This window comes from Oncorhynchus kisutch, linkage group LG17, assembly GCF_002021735.2.
Source record: "Oncorhynchus kisutch isolate 150728-3 linkage group LG17, Okis_V2, whole genome shotgun sequence".
Classification (NCBI taxonomy): Eukaryota; Metazoa; Chordata; class Actinopteri; order Salmoniformes; family Salmonidae; genus Oncorhynchus; species Oncorhynchus kisutch.
Window position 1 is genome coordinate 32,756,220 of NC_034190.2, and position 20,430 is coordinate 32,776,649.

The 20,430-nt window shown below is 42.6% G+C and overlaps 1 protein-coding gene across 10 annotated transcripts in view; it reads left to right on the forward strand.

Moving 5' to 3' along the window:
- Nucleotides 1–4,362, forward strand: part of LOC109907487 (semaphorin-6D) — a 100,426-nt gene extending 96,064 nt beyond the window's left edge. For all 10 annotated transcript variants that reach the window (XM_020505471.2, XM_020505473.2, XM_020505472.2 and 7 more), the window contains one exon: nucleotides 1,703–4,362. In XM_020505471.2, coding sequence (XP_020361060.1) covers nucleotides 1,703–3,030 — 1,328 coding nt within the window. In that variant the 3' untranslated portion in view covers nucleotides 3,031–4,362. The remainder of the gene's footprint in view (nucleotides 1–1,702) is intronic.
- Nucleotides 4,363–20,430: the final 16,068 nt, after the last annotated feature.

Genomic DNA, 20,430 nt, shown 5'->3' on the forward strand with positions numbered 1-20,430 from the left:
TGTTGTCAAACGATAGCTGGAGCATATCCAAGCCAATCAATTTTCCGTGTCATAACTGTTTACTGGAGTTGGTAGATACCTCACACATTCAACACTGTTTTGACAACAACAGAAGCCATGACTCTAAGCAGATCCCTACGTTTTAACCCTTGAATGCTACTCTAAAGTTGGTTGGCAGGCCTTGCCAGCATATCGCTCGTTGCACGGGATCTCAAACCGGTGCTGAAATCCAAGGCTTATCATGCATTTGTTTCCCATTAGAGGCGAGGAATCCTCTGAGAACATCACTCTTTCTGGAAATATGTGACCTACATAAGAGTCTATATGAGAACCACACGGGAAGGGCTTTGCTCGACGGGGCTTTCGAGAGAAAGACATTCGTTTTGGTTGAGTCTAATTACCATATCTGTCTCTCTCTCGCCCTGTCCTATTTTTAACTTTTGGAGGGGAAAAAAAGAGACAAAGATGAGATGAAAGTCAGAGTGTTGGTGCTCACCAGGGGGAGATGCTATTAGTGGTGGGCGGGATGTGTGTGTTCTGTTTCGGTATCCTTTTGCATAAAGGATGTCATTATTGTTTATTCTTCTACCTCCAACTTTTAGTTCTAGAAATCTGTTCTGATTGCAAGACCACGGGGCCAAGCGCTGTTTCACACTTCACACTTTAACAATTACTCCCAAGATATCAACATCTTATGAAACTATATACATGGTAGCCTTTGTAATGAAAAATGTGATTTTTTTTTATATATTTTTTTTCCCAGGAAGTGACAAGCGATGCTTTCTTTTAGTTACCCCGGTCCAGCATGCTCATCCACTCTTCCTGATCCCTCTGTTAGACCTTCATGAGTTACCCCGGTCCAGCATGCTCATCCACTCTTCCTGATCCCTCTGTTAGACCTTCATGAGTTACCCCGGTCCAGCATGCTCATCCACTCTTCCTGATCCCTCTGTTAGACCTTCATGAGTTACCCCGGTCCAGCATGCTCATCCACTCTTCCTGATCCCTCTGTTAGACCTTCATGACATTTTAATGGAGCTCCCCAGAGGACATAGACACCATTATCTCTGCTGGGCTAAACCCAACCCCAGCTGCTGCTCTGCTGGATAGGCTCGGGCACCATTCTCATTTAGCCTCGCCATAACCGAGCTGCAAATCCATGGCTGCAGTGTGCCTGTTCGAGCCCCGATAAGCTTCTGGATATCGGGAGTGTTGATCTTGGCCAGTGCGAGGAGCCAGGTGCACCTGCAGTGAAGTATGAACTCAAATCAACTCTGCAGAGGGGGAGAAAAAAACATGGCTTTCCTCCCAGGGTCCTCCTAAGCTTTGTGTGCTCTGTGTTTAGAGTCTGGGCTGATTTGGGTGTTTGTTATGATGAACGAGTAGACTGTCTGGAGGCTTCTCTGTTGTGGCCTCCTGAGACAGTGGCAGCAGAGTGCTTGGCAGGATAGCTCTCTGTGTTTGATGGAGGGAAGAATGAATGACTTGGGGGGGCTGGATTAAATTCGTATTGCTGAAGTATAGCCTAAGATGCGCGTTGTAGCTCGATTTTAAATTTTAAAAGCAATGTTTCCGTTTTTGCAGACACTGCAATGTTTCCGTTGTTTCAGTCATGACAGGACCTGACAAGGAAGTTTTTTTTTCGTACGGGCTAAGTCATGACGTATTTTTCTTTCTTTTGTTCTTGCTTTTTCTCCTTTAGGTGTCCGAAGGCTACCTGACATGGAGAAGTCCAGCCCCAGCGTCCACTATACCCTCCTGATCGCCTGCGTTCTGGTGGCCTTCTTCCTCGGCGCCATCCTCTCCGGCTTCTTGGTGTCATGCTACTGCAGTCACAACGCCCGCCGTGCCCACCGGCTTGGCAAGGACCCTGAGGCGTCCATCCACCCCGCCCTCTCGTTGCGCAGCCTGGCCAAGCTAAACGGCCTGCTGGACGGCCAGCCCAAAGAGGAGAAGCTGGACGTGTCCACGCCCAAGATGTACAGCTCCTTCATTCCCAGTGGGAAGGAGCACACTCCAGAGAGGCACGGGATGTCCCTGGGAGACCCGGACCTTAACCTCTCCCAAGGGGAGAACCTCTCGGGCCTGCCCACCCCAGACTCCACCCCGGAGCTGCCCATCAAGAACATGAAGGCCTTCCGGAACCAGTGGGAGAGGAACCAGAACTGCAACAACGCCAAGGAGTCCAAGGCACCCCCCGGCACTGGCTTCAGCCTGGGTTCGTCAAGGTCCGTCACCCAGCAGGTGTTCCCCTTCTCTCACAGCCTGACCAACGGCCAAGCCCTGGGGCACCTGCCTGAGGAGAAGAAGATCCCCAACGATGAGCGCGCGCAGGGGGCTTCGGCCTCCCACTCCTGCTGCCCGCAGACGGTGGTGGACGTGGCGGCCCTGGACGAGCTCCTCAAGCACATCTACGAGGTCAGCGCCTCGGGCAGCCGCAGCATCACTGTGCTGACCTCACCGTGTGCCCCCCTACCGGGTAGCTCCAGTTCCAGCCATAACCACAGCAGCTTCAGATCCCAGCCCCAGATCCCCGAGACGGAGTCAGCCACGTACTACAGCTCCTCCACCCTGCCCAGGGACAGTCTGACCCGCCGCCTGGACGTGCCCCCGGACGCCGCCGCCTCCTCCTCGGCCGGCGCCACCCCACTGCAGCAGCAGTCCATCCCCGAGCGAAGCGCAGTGACTCGCCACCACTCCCAGAGGCACTTAATGATCAAGATGGGCAACGGAGGGGCCGTCCCGCGCCAACACAGCTTCAGACAGGACGGGGGTGGGCCACCGCCCCACCAACTGCTCACCCGGATGAACTCGTCAGGTGGTGGCGGGGGAGGGGTCGGCTGTGAGGTCCACCAGCCGCTCATCCCCAGTGCCTGCCTGACACGGCAGCACAGCTACAGTGAACCACCCCACCTTCACCGCGCAGCCATCGTACGCCGCACGGCCTCCCTCAAGCCCCAAGTGCCCCCCAAGCCCCTCTTCCTGCCTGCCACTTCGCCCGTAAATGAGCAAGGCAAGTACAACTACTGAGCGCTAAGGAGTCGGACCTAGAGGCTTCGAAACGACAGGCGATGTAACCGCGCTCCTCTGAGTTAGGGAAAGTGGAGCTCAAAGGGGGCAACTACTGGGACTGACAAACCTTTTGGCGAGATGCCCGAGAATAGCCTCCACACCTGATGAATGTCTTTGTACCATATTGGTATTATTGCAATGCTCCTTGATCACAGAAGGGTGATGGATTCACAGGATATAGAAAATGTGGTGGTATTATTTTGAGGGGGGGGGGGCGGTTCTATACCCTTCAGTGAGGCCAAAGAATACATTAACAGGAGCCCCAGAACTCAATGTAAAGGACAGATCGCAAGTCGACCACTGACGCTATGGACAATGCCTGTTCTAGCTTGGACCCAAGCCCTCAACCTAAGAGAGCACCTCACGACACAAACGAACACCCTGCCTGTAATATGTGTATACTGTATGTGTGTGTGTACAGGCATATGCACTGCACGTGAAGATACACACATGACGTCGCCATGAAGCAGCTCCACGAACTGTGGTGAGACTCAACTCCTAGCCGTTTCTTAACCCTCTACGACATGGAGGCCCCACTCAGTACACACGTTCGGTATTACATCCCTCGACGCGTGGGATTTAGCAATAACTTACCGTTGTGCAGCTAAGTGCCCTTGAGGTAAGGGTAGGTACTTTACTTCACGCAGCATACCTTGTGAAATGACTCCTTTGATAAAGCTTCAAGTGATCCATTCTGTGTTAATGGAATGATGCTGCAGAACGAGACATGAGCGTCAGTATCGACCCAACATGCATCACAGATTTGCCATTATGTTTGTCACTGGGGGGGGGGGGGGGGGGGGGTTCATTGTCGTGATACCTAATACAATGACGGGGGGGGGGGGGGGGGGGGGCTCTGCTGCAGAGTTAGGAGAATCCTTGACCTGGTAGTGCTATGATAACTCCAGAGGAATTGAACTTGCCCCCAATATGACTGTCGTTGAAGAAGGAGTATGCGCAGTGCATTGCAACCTCAAAAACGAGTTTTGTTTCATCCTTAACACTTGGTGAGAATTGGTTCCACGGTGAGGCGTAATCATTCAGGCTATTCAAGTGTCTTAAAGCAGGGTCCCGAGAAATCACTCACGGGCACATAGCGCCCCCTTATGGACAAGCCCTTAATAACTGTAATAGTCAGTACTTATGTTTACCATATTGCTATTAACATTGTGGATATTGGTGTAAATAAAGGCAACTGTGGAAGAATAATAGCCAAACTTTGATTTGTATGTGTTAATGTGTGCCTTCTTTAATAGCGTGGTGTATTAAAAAAAAAAGAGGTAAAAAGTATTTGTCTGCATTTTCAGCCTGTTATTACAAATTAATATTCAGTCTTGCCTCCTGCACGGACTCCATAGAGGTTCTGTTTTGACTGGCAGTTGAAGTCTACATTGTAGCTTGACAGATGTAAAAAGAAAAAATGGCATTCCTTGTCTTTTTTTTTTGTTTCATGCTCTTCAAGCTTCTTTATATATATATACTCCGTACCAGTCGAAAGATTAGGAATTTCCAGGTGAAGCTGGTTGACAGAATGCCAAGAGGGTGCAAAGCTGTCATCAAGGCTAATGGTGGCTACTTTGAAGAATCTCAAATAAAATATATTTTGATTTGTTTAACAATTTTGGTTACTACATGATTCCATGTGTTATTTCATAGTTTTGATGTCTCCACTATTATTCTACAATGTAGAAAATAGTAAAACTAAAGAAAAACCCTTGAATGAGTATGTGTCCAAACTTTTGACTGGTACTGTATATATTTTTACGACGATGGGGGGGGGGGGGGCTATTTTTACGATGATGATGGGGGGGTGGGGCTAGATGGATAAGATTGGAGTAGACCCGAAAGTGTATCTGCAATGTTAGGTCTGTTCATCTGTGTTGTGTTTTTGAAAGTTCTCAAATGTTTAACAAGGTATGGACATAGGGTGATGCCTAACTCTGCTTTTAAAAGACTGTCTGTATTTAAGGGCTCCATTCAATCCGTAGATTCCCCAATAGAAATGCAAAGGTCATTTTCGATTTGCATTCGCGCTGCGCATGCCGGCTCAATCTCCGCTAAAGCAGGGACATTGCCTTTTACTTTTCGGTCATGCTATAGAATAGAGCCCCAAGTGTGTGGCGAAAGAAGCCAGCTGACGGGGTTGCAAATGAAAATGCTGCGAGAGGCACTGAAAGACTGGATGGTTGATGACGGCCTGGTCCAACAAATATGCTATTCAAAGGAAGTTCAGCATTAAAGGACATGAATTAGGTGTGTCTGGAGATAGTGCCTTGCGAAAGTATTCGTCCCCCTCTAACTTTGCGACCTTTTGCCACATTTCAAGCTTCAAACATAAAGATATAAAACTGTATTTTTTTTGTGAAGAATCAACAACAAGGGGGACACAATCATGAAGTGAAACGACATTTATTGGATATTTCAAACTTTTTTAACAAATCAAAAACTGAAAAATTGGGCATGCAGAATTATTCAGCCCCTTTACTTTCAGTGCAGCAAACTCTCCAGAAGTTCAGTGAGGATCTCTGAATGATCCAATGTTGACCTAAATGACTAATGATGACAAATACAATCCACCTGTGTGTAATCAAGTCTCCGTATAAATGCACCTGCACTGTGATAGTCTCAGAGGTCCATCAAAAGTGCAGAGAGCATCATGAAGAACAAGGAACACACCAGGCAGGTCTGAGATACTGTTGTGAAGAAGTTTAAAGCCGGATTTGGATACAAAAAGATTTCCCAAGCTTTAAACATCCCAAGGAGCACTGTGCAAGCGATAATATTGAAATGGAAGGAGTATCAGACCACTGCAAATCTACCAAGACCTGGCCGTCCCTCTAAACTTTCAGCTCATACAAGGAGAAGACTGATCAGAGATGCAGCCAAGAGGCCCATGATCACTCTGGATGAACTGCAGAGATCTACAGCTGAGGTGGGAAACTCTGTCCATAGGACAACAAATCCGTCGTATATTGCACAAATCTGGCCTTTATGGAAGAGTGGCAAAGAAGAAAGCCATTTCTTAAAGATATCCATAAAAAGTGTAGTTTAAAGTTTGCCACAAGCCACCTGGGAGACACACCAAACATGTGGAAGAAGGTGCTCTGGTCAGATGAAACCAAAATTGAACTTTTTGGCAACAATGCAAAACGTTATGTTTGGCGTAAAAGCAACACAGCTCATCACCCTGAACACACCATCCCCACTGTCAAACATGGTGGTGGCAGCATCATGGTTTGGGCCTGCTTTTCTTCAGCAGGGACAGGGAAGATGGTTAAAATTGATGGGAAGATGGATGGAGCCAAATACAGGACCATTCTGGAAGAAAACCTGATGGAGTCTGCAAAAGACCTGAGACTGGGACGGAGATTTGTCTTCCAACAAGACAATGATCCAAAACATAAAGCAAAATCTACAATGGAATGGTTCAAAAATAAACATATCCAGGTGTTAGAATGGCCAAGTCAAAGTCCAGACCTGAATCCAATCGAGAATCTGTGGAAAGAACTGAAAACTGCTGTTCACAAATGCTCTCCATCCAACCTCACTGAGCTTGAGCTGTTTTGCAAGGAGGAATGGGAAAAAATTTCAGTCTCTCGATGTGCAAAACTGATAGAGACATACCCCAAGCGACTTACAGCTGTAATCGCAGCAAAAGGTGGCGCTACAAAATATTAACTTAAGGGGGCTGAATAATTTTGCACGCCCAATTTTTCAGTTTTTGATTTGTTAAAAAAGTTTGAAATATCCAATAAATGTCGTTCCACTTCATGATTGTGTCCCACTTGTTGTTGATTCTTCACAAAAAAATACAGTTTTATATCTTTATGTTTGAAGCCTGAAATGTGGCAAAAGGTCGCAAAGTTCAATGGGGCCGAATACTTTCGCAAGGCACTGTACATGAAGTGATGCCTACAGTGAGATAAGTGCCCATAGGGTAGATATTTATTTGCTATTACTGTATAAAAAAATTCAAACTCCACCCAACCTATATTGGTATTTGTTTCATGTTGGTACTATATCAACAATGGACTAATGAAACAAATACCGAAAGATAGTTTTGGGGTGTAACTTTCCTTAAATACAGTAATAGCATCGTGTGTGTGTGTGTGTTTGCGTGCGTGCGTGCGTGCGTGCAAGGAACCAAGACTTTAACAAGTGAGTTGATTGAGTGTGTGCACAGCACTGGCACCTTCTCTGCCTCAAGTTAAGCAGAAATACAGAATGAATATCATAATTCAATGCTAATGTCAATTGCAAGACACAGGCATTCCATGACAACACTAAAACCACGCTATCTATAGCCCCTCTCCTCTGGCCACTTTGACAACAATCAAAGTTGAGTCGGTTGCTAGAAGAGATTTTCCAAGTCAGATGAATGTGAGCTGGTTCCATTGGAGGGCTTTCTGCCATGTATACCTTTTTTCAATTGCTATAAATATCGCTTCAGAAGAATGCTCTGACATGCATCTAAAATTTATTTCATTTGACATCTTATGTATCATACCACTCACTTGAGGTTTTGCTTTTTTTGTTGTTGTAAATATAGCAAACCAGCGGTCACCTGCATCTCTGTGGTGATTTCTTTTCACAGGTAAACTATGACCCAGATGCTCCTGAGTTCTATTAAACACAGCTGTATGTCCCAATTTGAAAAGATATCTAATAAAATGCTCTTCAAATGCATGTTGTACATGTGTCAAATAGTTCATACAACTGAGCAGCACCCGTCTAAGATGAACCAATAGGGGCCCAGTTCTGACCAGAGTTAAGTGAATGTGAATGGAAAGTAATTCCCTTTTTAATTCCCACTCTTCTCTCTCTGCACATTCTGAGCTTGAACTTAAGCATGAGAATAGAGTGCTATTCACCTGCTATTTGTTCAGGTGGAGATCGAAACAATTGAGGTGTGTCCGTATTCGGACCTTTTTGAATTAATTCCACAAATTTTACACACGAGGAATCCATGAATATGATCGCGCAAACCTACTGGTTCCAAGTGGGAAAAGCATCTACTTCATTTTTTCTCTCACTATTTTCCATGCACTGTAATGTACATCTTCATACGAGCTATTGATAAGAGCTAGGTAAATGAGTAATCCGTTTGAAAAAGGGAATTGTAAATATATGACACTTGTTTTTAAATATTTTCCCTTATCACTGGAAACAAATGTGAAACCAGTCATATGGCAGCCAGCAAGTATAACATCACCTTTCCCACAGTAAAGTTTCAGAAATGCTGTGCCATTATGCAGAATTTAAAATGTATGGCCTGTTAAGGTGCAGGGATGGGCACTCAAATGTCTTAATTATGGGCTACAGACTGATTCCTATGATGTTAAATATTAGTCACTATCAGTATCGACCATCGGTAGGCCTAATATGTGCTTAACAAGTCACAAGTTGCATGGATTCACTCGTGTGCAATAAGTGTTTAAAATGCTTTTTGAATGACTACCACATCTCTGTACCCCACACATGCAATTATCTGTAAAGTCCCTCAGTCAAGCAGTGGATTTCGAACACAGATTCAACCACAAAGACCAGAGAGGTTTTCCAATGCCTCACAAAGAAATCTACCTACTGGTAGATTGGTAAAAATAAAATGTAAAAAATGACATTGAATATTGCTTTGAACATGGTGAAGTTATTTATTACACTTAGGGTGGTGTATCGATTCACCCAATCGCTACATAGGTACAGACATCCTTCCTAACACAGTTGCCGGAGAGGAAGAAAACCATTCAGGGATTTCACCATGAGGCCAATGGTGACTTTAAAGCAGTTACCGGTTAGAGTTTAATGGCTGTGATAGGAGAACACTGAGGATGGATCAACATTGTAGTTACTCTACAATACTAACCTAATTGACAGTGAAAAGAAGGAAGCCTGCGCAGAATATAAATATTCCAAAACATGCATCCTGTTTGCCCCAAGGCACCTAAGTATTAATGCAAAAAAATGTGGCAAAGCAATTAACTTTGTGGTCCTGAATACAAAGTGTTATGTTTGTGGCAAATCCAATTGAACACATTATTGAGAACCACTCTCCATATTTGCAAGCATAGTGGCAGCTGTGTCATGTTATGGGTATGCTTGTTGTTATTTTATTTTCCCTTTATTTATACAGGTTTTTCTCATTGAGATAACATATCTTTTCCAAGAGAGACCTGGTCCAATAGCAGCAGGGGGAACAACGTTTCAGACAAAACAACTTACATACACTTACACAACATTAAACACACAGTACAACAAAAAACATTTTACAAAAAAACACGAAAGTCTTGACAAAATAAACAGCTTTCCTAAAGACAATTACACTCTTCTATGATATATACACCGATCAAGTGTTTAAACTCCACCAACGAAACTAGATCATCAAATTTTTAAATGTTCAGGAGAGAATTCCAGGACCACGGAGCTAAGTAACTAAAACTATTTTTACCATGACCTGTTCTATTTTTTTGGTACTGTTAGAAGCAAATGAGAATGGGACTGTAATTTGATATTTATTTACTTGTAATCATTAAGGACTCCAAGATAAAAATAAAGAAATGGAATGGAGCTAAGAACAGGCAAAATCCTAGAGAAAAACCTGGTTCAGTCTGCTTTCCACCAGACACTGGGAGACATTCACCTTTCAGCAGGACAAAACATTTCACAAGGCCAAATATACAGTGGCCGAGTTACAGTTTTGACTTAAATCTATGGCAAGACCTGAAAATGGTTGTCTAACAATGATCAACAACCAACTTGACAGAGCTTTGAAGTATTTTAAAAAGAATCATGTGCAAATATTGTACAATCCAGGTGTACAAAGCTCTTAGAGAGTTACCCAGAAAGACTCTCAGCTGTAATCGCGGCCAAAGGTGCTTCTACAAAGTCGATAAGGGAACACAAAGTAGATAACTGAACACATTTCTGTATTGCTGTGTGCAAACATTTCTAAAAACATGTTATCACTTTGTCATTGTGAGGTATTTTGTGTAAAATAAATCTATTTAATTTGAATTCAGGCTCTAACAACAAATTGTGGAATAAGTCAAGGGGTATTAATACTTTTTGAAGGCAGTGTAGGATAACTAAAACGTTATGGCACGCAGACCAAGCCCGAACCGTTTGAACTGGACGCATGGCGCAATACTTGGCTGTGTCTTCACACAGTTCCATAGTTAGTGCAGGCAATACATGAAGGTAGCCAGCCTACTATTGTACACTATTCTCCCTATTATAAGTCGATGTACACTAATCTTCCAACATTACCGCGTGGTAATTATCTGAATTAATCAAACCACCGCTTTTTTTCTTTCATGTGCAAAGTCTCTCAAAACCAGTTTAATGATTAATAAATACTTTCCTAGCCCTAAATAATCTACACGATCAGAGTATTTTTAAATCTACAAATTGCTGCTGAAACAGATATGAATATGCATATATTTAGATGGCTTTCTTAGATTCTGAACCCGTTCTCTCAATATATTCTATTGAGTCTGTCAGCAAAATTCAAATTAAAAAAGGCACACCGTATTTAAAGGGATGGCTTAAGATAAACGTGCTGAAACCCCTATTGAATGAAAACTCCTGGAGAAAATCTGTTGCCCGGCAAGTGGGAGGGTTTTCAGCGGTTGAAATAGACATATTCAGTGCGAGCAAGGGAACCACGCCTGCAAAGCCTGTTAAACAACTTCATAAGGGAAGTCTGAATACCAACTACTGAGAATGTGTTTGAAAGATGTGTAAGAAAGGCCTAATTTCCTAAATCGGAATCGGCCCCTGGGTGAAGAGTAGTGGACCATGTCCTCTGCATGTCCAGTCAATTGCGCTTTTTACTTGGTCTGACATTAAGATTGCTTTCTATTATAAGAATCGAAATCACTCATTTACATAGTTAATTTAGATTATAACCATACCTTGCCTGTCAGATTCTGATTTTCCGAGTATGTTAATGTAAAGTTTCTAAAAACATGTTTAAAAAAATATCAAATAATAAAAGGTGAAGTCTGTCCTATGACATTTCCTGCCAAGAAATGTGGTATTCATATCACTTCAAATGCACATCTGGGTCATTTATCTTTAATGTAACATAAAATTGGAACAAGAACAGCTTGCAAAAGGTCAAGAATGTGATTTTATGATATACTTGGAAAAGAATAAACTATATTTTTGGGGGTGGGTTAAAAAGAAGAAATGGTTCAGGTTGCAGCCACATGCCCATCTAAAACTCAGATCTTTGGCACCCTCGTGGGGTCTATTGCGCACTGTGCAGCGCAGAAGGAGATGGCAGCTTCTGCGTCGTTTATTGATGAGTAAGTGTAGAGCCGGGATTCAAGCCCACCGCGGGTTACAGGCATTGCAGCTTTTAATGGAAATTCCTGATAAGAGCCGACGTATGCAGCGTTCATGGTGAATGGGAACCCTGCGAAAGCAGGAACATTGCCTTGAGAAATCGCAATGCTGATAACCTGCTCTCAAATTGAATCCTGGGCCCAGTGTTTTTATGCAGACACTTTTGTGTAGTAAATTGACCAAAGAGGAAACTTGAATTCAATTATTCATTTATTAATCATAGAGAAGAGAACATGTTCAATCAATAGACAAGGGAATCTCTCATAAGTGGCTGCATGGGACCCAAATAACATTTTATACAGGTAAAAAAGACCAAACAATTAGTCATCAATGAATAGTGAAAGGAAGTAACATAATAAAATGTAACAACATCTATCCAATGATTAGAACAGTTATAATAGCCTCAAATCCTACTACAACCGTTGGTGATGTACTGCTCACAGGTGGGTTGACGAGCAACATGAACACTCTCTGCTTCTTTTGTAAGTAAATCCAAAACAAGAACCCCATTGACTAAGAACCAACTGATCAAACACCAGGTAGTACTGGATCCATTTTCCATTCAGACAAGTATAAGACACACTCGATACTGAAAAAATGGTTGTCTAGCAATGATCAACAGCCAATTTGACAGAGCTTGAAGAATAATTATGGGCAAATTATGTTGCACAATCCAGGTGTGGAAAGGTTTTAGAGACTTACCCAGTAAGACTCACAGCTTTAATCACTTCCAAATATGCTTTTACAAAGTTTTGACTCAGTGGTGTGAATACTTATGTGAATGAGAACTGTATTCAATTTCTTATACATTTGCAAAAATGTTTTAAAAAAAGTGTGTTTTCACTTTGTCTTTATTGGGTAATATATTTAATCCATTTCGAATTCAGGCTGTAACATGACAAAATGTGGAAAAGGTCAAGGGGTTTGAATACTTTCTGAATACACTGTTCATTCTCTTGTTGCAATTTCACGGTACAACAGTACATTTGGTTTGCGTTTGGAAGACACCGGAATGGCCTTTGACTTTTGGTGGCTACCACCACCACCTTATTTGCCCGTGCCTTCCGTATGACTGACTCAAGGCACCGTACAGGATCCATCGTTCCCCTGCCATTCCTGAACCCACTTTGATCTGGTGACATTTGTCATCTACTCTCCAGAAAGTCTGTCGGCCTTTCCGTTACCATCCTTTCCATAAGTTTACATACGTGAGATGTCAAAGTTATCGGCCTGTAGTTTGAAGGACTAGTACGGTCTTTCCCTATGTGTCTGTATCAGCACCTCTATAGGCTGCTTCCGAATTCCAGGCAGTTTCCCTTCATGCCGCAGCTTATTGTATAAAGCCCCAATACTTTCCCCATTGCAGTATCAGTGAGATGAGCCATCATGATATAGCGCACGTTATCCTTCCCAGGAGATGATACCCCTGATTTAGCTACTGCCCTCTTCATCTCAGCCAATGTAAAAAAGGGGCCTTCAATGCTGCATTCATAAACAAGTGGGAAGGTGGTAATTTCCAGCTTGCCAGCTTGTAGTCCGAAAACCATGAAATTTGTTCTCTCTGGCTCGTTTAAGCCATTCTTATTGGAGAATGAAGGTCAAGTCTAGGTAGGACCCAGCTTTTGTCATATTTATATAAAAAGTAGATTTTTTTGTTTAGCATTTTAGTTGACCCTAACATAATTATCCTCACCTGCCACATGAATTCTCTTAACCTGCTGCATACGTTCTCCTCAACTTGCTACGAAACGTATATTCTGACAAAAGCTGGATCCCTTCTAGCCATAACCAAAAATGAATGGGGAAAAAATAAGGTTTAGGGATAAATGGCACCAAAAATAAGATCTTAGGTTAACACAGGCTTAGGAGATCTTATACGTTTTGTTTCTAATATCAGTCAGTTAACATTGCCTTATTATGAAACCTTTGTTCTTTCGGGTACTAGGGTGTAACTGCCCCCCCTGTAATTCACATTCACACCACAAGATGTCACCAAATTATTGTCCCACCACTTTCCCTGGCTGCCACTGCTCTTGCTCAACAAAACTTTTCCTCTGTGTCATAACTTTTGGAGATATTTCAACAAAATAGATTTTGTGGTAAGTTTATCTAATTACTAGGGGGTAACTGGCCCCTGAGGTGTATTTCTGTCTGTAATAAAGCCCTTTGTGGGGAAAAGCTCATTCATTCATTCACGCATTCATTCATCGCTTCTGCCCTCCCAGGCCCACCCATGTTTGCGCCACTGCCCAGTCATGTGAATTCCATAGATTAGGGCCTAATTTAATTGATTTCAATTGACTGATTTGTTGAACTGTAACTCAACAAAATATTTGAGTGTTGTGTTTATATTTTTGTTCAGTATTTTATTTTTAATTTAACTAGGCAAGTCAGTTTAGAACAAATTCTTATTTGCAATGATGGCCTAGGCACAGTGCAGTAACTGCCTTGTTCAGGGGCAGAACAGATTTATATATTTTTTTACCTTGTCAGCTCTGGGATTCAATCCTGCAACCTTCGGTTACTAGTCCAACGCTCTAACCACTAGGCTACCTGCCGCCCCTAGTATAATAATGAGTAGTTATTTATGATACAAGGTTCATTGTAGATCAGTCAGTCAGCAGTCACATGCACTGTCGAACAAGCCCAAAGACTTCTTAAACCCCAAACCCCAGTCTGCTCTAGTTAGTCTGCCTCGCCTGTGTTCCCAGAAGTCTGGCGATGTTGGGTCTCTGGCTTTAGATAATATGTGGCGTTTGTTTCATAACAGGGCTGCCTCCCTTAACTTGAGTTTTCACCTAAATATATTTTCACATGCTTAAGCGTTTGCTTTGGAAAACGTTTTAAGGAAATGACATGTATGTTCCTGAACAATTCGCCGTACTGCTCGTTGACAATATGACAGGGTGGGTCAGATGACTTTTTGATTTGAGAAGGGTCCTCCTCCCTCACATATTTTTTATTTTAATTTTATTTTAATTTTTTAACCTTTATTTTACTAGGCAAGTCAGTTAAGAACAAATTCTTATTTTCAATGACGGCCTAGGAACAGTGGGTTAACTGCCTTGTTCAGGGGCAGAACGACAGATTTGTACCTTGTCAGCTCGGGGGGTTGAACTTGCAACCTTCCGGTTACTCGATCAAACGCTCTAACCACTCGGCTACCCTGCCGCCCAATTTTACCTGGTCACATAACGGGCACCCCGGTTCCGCCTAATCAATCTCCCTCATTACCTGTCTGAAAGTGACTCACACCTGCACCCCTAGTCCCCCCCCCCCCATGTGCTTTGACTGAACGGTCTGTACATGTGACACAATACTGCAGTTGCCTCAAGCTATTGAAAAAAGGAATATACAATATTCCCTTTGTGATCTAGCCCTTAAATGACCTGCCATTACATAGGCTCTACAGGAGGGCATTACACGATCGCTTTCCTTATCAATTCTAAACCTAGTTGATATTATGAATATTACATAACAGTTGTATTTGATGTCATAAATGTATTCATACCAAACATAAATTGACTTCAAAGTTACTTTATATTGCTAACTTTGCAGCAGCCATGGGGTACACAACAAAGTGGGGACAGTCTGTTAGGTTTATTTTACCCAATGCAGTTGGCATTTTTCCTGTTTGTCCTTAAGAAAACAAAAACACATTTTTACACAGTAGAAAAGAGAGACTCGACATATAATATACACGGTTGGTTCATCTTAGAGGTACATTTTGGCTCTTGTAGTAACTACTCTTTCTTTTTTCGAGAATGACCCAGTAAAATGAAGTGAGAACCTGGGTTCTTTCGAGGTCGATTCTTTCACACAGCTGAAAATACATTGTTGGTCATACTAGCCTCCCCACATTATGAGCCACAGGGTCTTAATATCCAGTATGTTTCAACTCCACATCATTGACCAGTAAATGTAGTTATTACATCATTGGGAAAAAAGGGCAGGCTATGTAATCTGACACAGATCAATTGTGATCTAACAGAAGGTAATAGTGTGAAGGTGGGGGCATACAGTCACGCAGGATTTAACAACATACTAGAATACCAGAACACAACATTGTTGAAGAAAAGCAGCACATGATTTAATAAGTTATTTACAAATATGACATTCCAAAAACCATATCTGTAACTTTTTTCCTACTCGTTCAGACTTCACAACCGCTACCATGTCAATTTCAAATTTCAGAGGTACAGACTAACTTCTGCTCGGATACCACCATCTTGGAAAAACACAATGATTATTCGTCATGTCAAAGTGGAAGATGAGAAAAATGTTGACAATCACTTACAAAAAGGCTTTGAAATAGACAAATATTGCAATGAAGCACAGGCCTAACAGCACTTCTGATCTGTGACGGATAGGCAATACAGTGCCTTCAGAAAGTATTCACACCCCTTCCACATTTTGTTGTGTTACAGCCTGAATTTAAAATGAATTAAATTGAGATTTTGTCTCACTGGCCTACACACAATATCCCCTAATGTCAAAGTGGAATTATGTTTGTAGACATTCTTCCAAATTAATAAAAAAATGAAAAGCTGAAATTACCCGAGTCAATAAGTATTCAATCCCTTTGTTAGGGCAAGCCTTAATATGTTCAGGAGTAAAGATGTGTTTCACAAGTTGCATAATAAATTGCACGGACTCACTCTGTGTGCAATAAATACACTACCTCATCTCTGTACCCCACACATACAATTATCTGTAAGGTCCCTCAGTCAAGCAGTGAATTTCAAATACAGATTCAGCCACAAAGACCAGAGTGGTTTTACAATGCCTCGCAAAAAAGGGCACCTATTGGTAGATGAGTACATTTTTTTAAAAGGAGACATTGAATATCCCATAATTACACTTTGGATGGTGTATCAATACACCCAGGAACTAAAAAGATACAGGCGTCCTTCCGAACACAGTTGCCGGAGAGGAAGGAAACCACACAGGGATTTCACTTTGAGACCAATGGTGACTAAAACAATTCGAGTTTATGGCTGTGATAGGAGAAAACTGGAGAATAAATCAACAACATTGTAGTTACTCCACAATATTAACCTAATTGACAGAGTGAAAAGAAGGAAGCATGTAGAGAATAAACATTCCAAAACATGCATTCTGTTTGCAACAAGGCACTAAAGTAATACTGCAAAAAATGTGGCAAACCAATTAATACTTTGTATTCAGGACATATAGTTATGTTTGGGACAAATCCAGAGTACCAATCTCCATATTTTCATGCATAGTTGTGGCTGTGTCATGTGGTCAATAAAGACAGTGGAGTTAAGGATAAGAGAGAAAAGAAATGGAGCTAAGCACAGGTCAAATCCTAGAGGAAAACCTGGTTCAGTCTACTTTCCACCAGACACTGGGAGATGAATTCACCTTTCAGCAGGACAACAATCAAATATACACTGGAGTTGCTTACCAAGACAGTGAATGTTCCTGAGTGGCCGAGTTGCAGTTTGACTTAAAGCTGCTTGACAAACTATGGCAAGACTTGAAAATGGTTGTCTAGCAATGATCAACAACACCACTTTGGAAGAACTTGAAGAATTTTGAAAAGAATAATGGGCACTTTACATCCAGGTGTGCAAAGCTCTTAGACTCAAGGGTGTGAACACTGCATTTCAAAACATTTGCAACAATATGTTTTTACTTTGTCATTATGGGGTATTGTTTCTAGATGGGCGAGAAGAAATATATTGAATCCATTTTGAATTGCAGAATAAGTCCAGGGGTAGCTGCACAAAAGCCTTGCAACTTTACTCAGAGTCAGAAGACTGATACTCAACTGGGGCCATTCCCTCAAGGTTGTGCCAATCATGAAAGCAATTTCTGTCTGGAATGACAGAGAGCGCCACCCGACACTCATTGCACTTCCAGGGAGTGTCCTTGTCACTCCGACCTGATTTCTTGCCGAATTCGCAGCGCCTTCGTCCTGCAGAGCTTCTCTTGCTTTTGTCTGCCACACGCTTGATCGGGACAGGTGTGTGTCCCATGTTCTTCGGCTTGGACCGAGACTCAATGGAAACCTGGCAAAGGTGGGCCTCGAGCACTTGCGTGAATTCTTCGTGGGTCATGGGCTGCATCTTGTTCACTTTGCACAGATCCTTGTGAATGATGTAGCTGTTAGTAAGTCGCTATGTCCACAAAATGGTAGAACAAAGTGCGGTACCACTTAATTGCTTTGCGTTGGGCAGAGAAGTACGTAATCAGTTGGTCAGATAAGTCAACGCCTCCCATGTTTTTATTATATTCTAGAATCGGGGTGGGTACTGGAATTGACTCATGAGACTTACCCTTGTGTTTCCTTTTTATTGTCTCCCCTCCATACGCTTGATGAATGGTGGAGCCCATCGATACTTCCCGGGCATCCTTCCACTTCACAAGTGGAAGGATAACACAAAAATCAGCTAACACAAAAATCTTAAAGCCATATTTAGTCAGCTTTGACGTGATATATTCAATCAACCCATTTCTTAGTTTTGATGCCGCCATCCGCTCATCTACAGCCAGGTTTCTATGTGGGTGGAAACAGGACAGGCAGGCATGACGGATGTCATTCATTAATGGTTTGAGTCGGAATAGCCTGTCATATTCAGGTGTGCCCTTTTTACTGTCATTGATAGCGTCCTCATCAGGATCACTCATGTGAATGTTCCATGCTATGATTCTGTATCTATCCCTGTTCATCACAGTAGCTGGAAATGGAATCGAGAAGATGGAGTTTGTTTTCCAGTAATCACTGATGGCTCTGGTATTAACCAGCGCAGTAAACAGGACCAATCCAATGAATTTGTAAAACTCATTCACAGTTATCCACTTAAACAGTTATCCACTTAAACTTTTTGCCTCTACAAATGTTTCTAGCCACTTTTCTATTTGTATTGTCGCAGAGGATTCTGACTGTGGCTTTGGTGAAAACAAGTGGAATAGGTCTAGCGGTGAGTACATGGCTGAGGGATCTACTTGAGGTCCAGGAGGTCTGCTTGGACAAAATTTCATAGATTGAGGACCCTCGTCAGGTTCTTCCTCGGTTTTCCATGGCTGGGGTGGCTGATCTGACTCGGTTGTTCTGTGTGGTAAGCGAGCGGTTTCGCTTGGGGTTGAGAGCCGTGGTACTTTGGACTTGAGAGAGGGTGAGGCCAGCACTCTTTTACGTGGGGAATGGGTCTTTGCTGACGGGCTATGCTGTTGGTCTGGATGTAAGGTCCTCGGCAGATGAACTTCATATTCGTCAGTTTAAACACTATGAAGACAAACAGTTATTATCAAATCAGTTACAAAACAACACTTCAGTTGAGCTGCAGCTGTGCAAGAGGCTTTATCAGTATTGGGACTTCAGTTCACTTTAAAACTTGAAGGTAAAAAAAGACCAGAACTAGCTCAGAGATCGTCGTGGGCCTAACCCTAACCCTAACCCCCCCCATCCCAAGCAAACACAGTTGATTAAACTACACTGAACACAAATCTAAAAGGCAACATGTAAAATGTTGGTCCTGTTTTTCATGAGCTTTTCCTTACGCACAAAAAGCTTATTTCTCAAAAAATGTTTGTTTACATCCCTGTTAATGAGCTGATTAAACTGCATGATCATTGCACAGGTGCACCTTGCTGGGGGCCTGGCTGGGGCTTCCTGTGTAGTTGTAGCCGCACAGCCTTTTTAGGATTTCAGTTCCTTTTCCATCCTCATAGACAGATGGAGAAAGAAAAGGAGAAGAACATATGGTGTTGTACCAGGCCAAGACAGCAGGATTTACAACTCATCTGCTTCATCCTACTGCTGTGTACATGGGTCCACATTCACACGTCTACATTCCATGTCAATTCGACGTGGCCAACACCCACCGTCTCAGATAAATCTGAAACCAGATCTGAACTTAAGTTTACAAACTGAGGAAATGATGCCTGCCAAATAGTTTGTAAAAAAAAAAATGTATTCAGACAAAAATGAGACTCGGAGCGAATTCATTTTCAAGTTGGCCATTTTGATTTCAGATCTTTCTTTTAACGGATTGGCTGCGAATCCGACATTTCCAGACCTTTCCTCCCGCGTGCTTAAGGTCCCAAAGCCTCTGTGCATGTGGGGGATGCTCCACGAGGCCAAATATGTGCTTTGATCGAAACTAAATACAGGTAGGCTATGGTACAGTGTGTTAACGCCATCCGGTTGGTATGCAGATGCTGCATGGACGTTTCACAGGTACAATCGTGAGAAGTACCATTCACGGTTGACAGTGAGAAATGTAAAGGAAGATTCTCTGCGAGTAGAGGAGAGAATGTGTGAAAATTTGAGAATCCTGCAAATACGCAGAAGCCCCAGGGACACCCATCCTGCAACAGTTTTAAAAACAGCAACTCAGTTATGGACATCACATTTATTTGAGAATGTGGCTACTTTGCATAATGAAAGGATTTGGAGGGGAAGGCATTCTCACCTGTGAAAGGTGTCGTTTGGCCCCCAAAACCTTGTTTTGCACATTCAAATGGAAAGTATGCAATAGAATTCCTTGTTTCACTAGTAGTAAACAGTGCCTTCCGAAAGTATTCAGACCCCCTGACTTTCCACATTTTCTTAAATTACAGCATTATTCTAAAATAGATTCAAAAGATAATCGTCAGCAATCTACACAATACCCTATATTGACAAAGTCAAAACCGGTTTATAAATGATTGCAAATCTATGAAAATGCTTAAAACAGAAATACCTTATTTACATCAGTATTCAGACCCTTTGCTGAGACTTGAAATTGAGCTCAGGTGCATCCTGTTTCCATAGATCATCCTTGAGATGTTTCTACAACTTGATTGGAGTCCACCTGTGGTAAATTCAATTGATTGGACATGATTTGGAAAGGCACACACCTGTCTATATAAGGTCCCACAGTTGACAGTGCATGTCAGAGCAAAAACCAAGCCATGAGGTCCAAGGAATTGTCCATAGAGCGCCGAGACAGGATCGTGTCAAGGCACAGATCTGGGGATAGGTACCAAAACATTTCTGTGGCA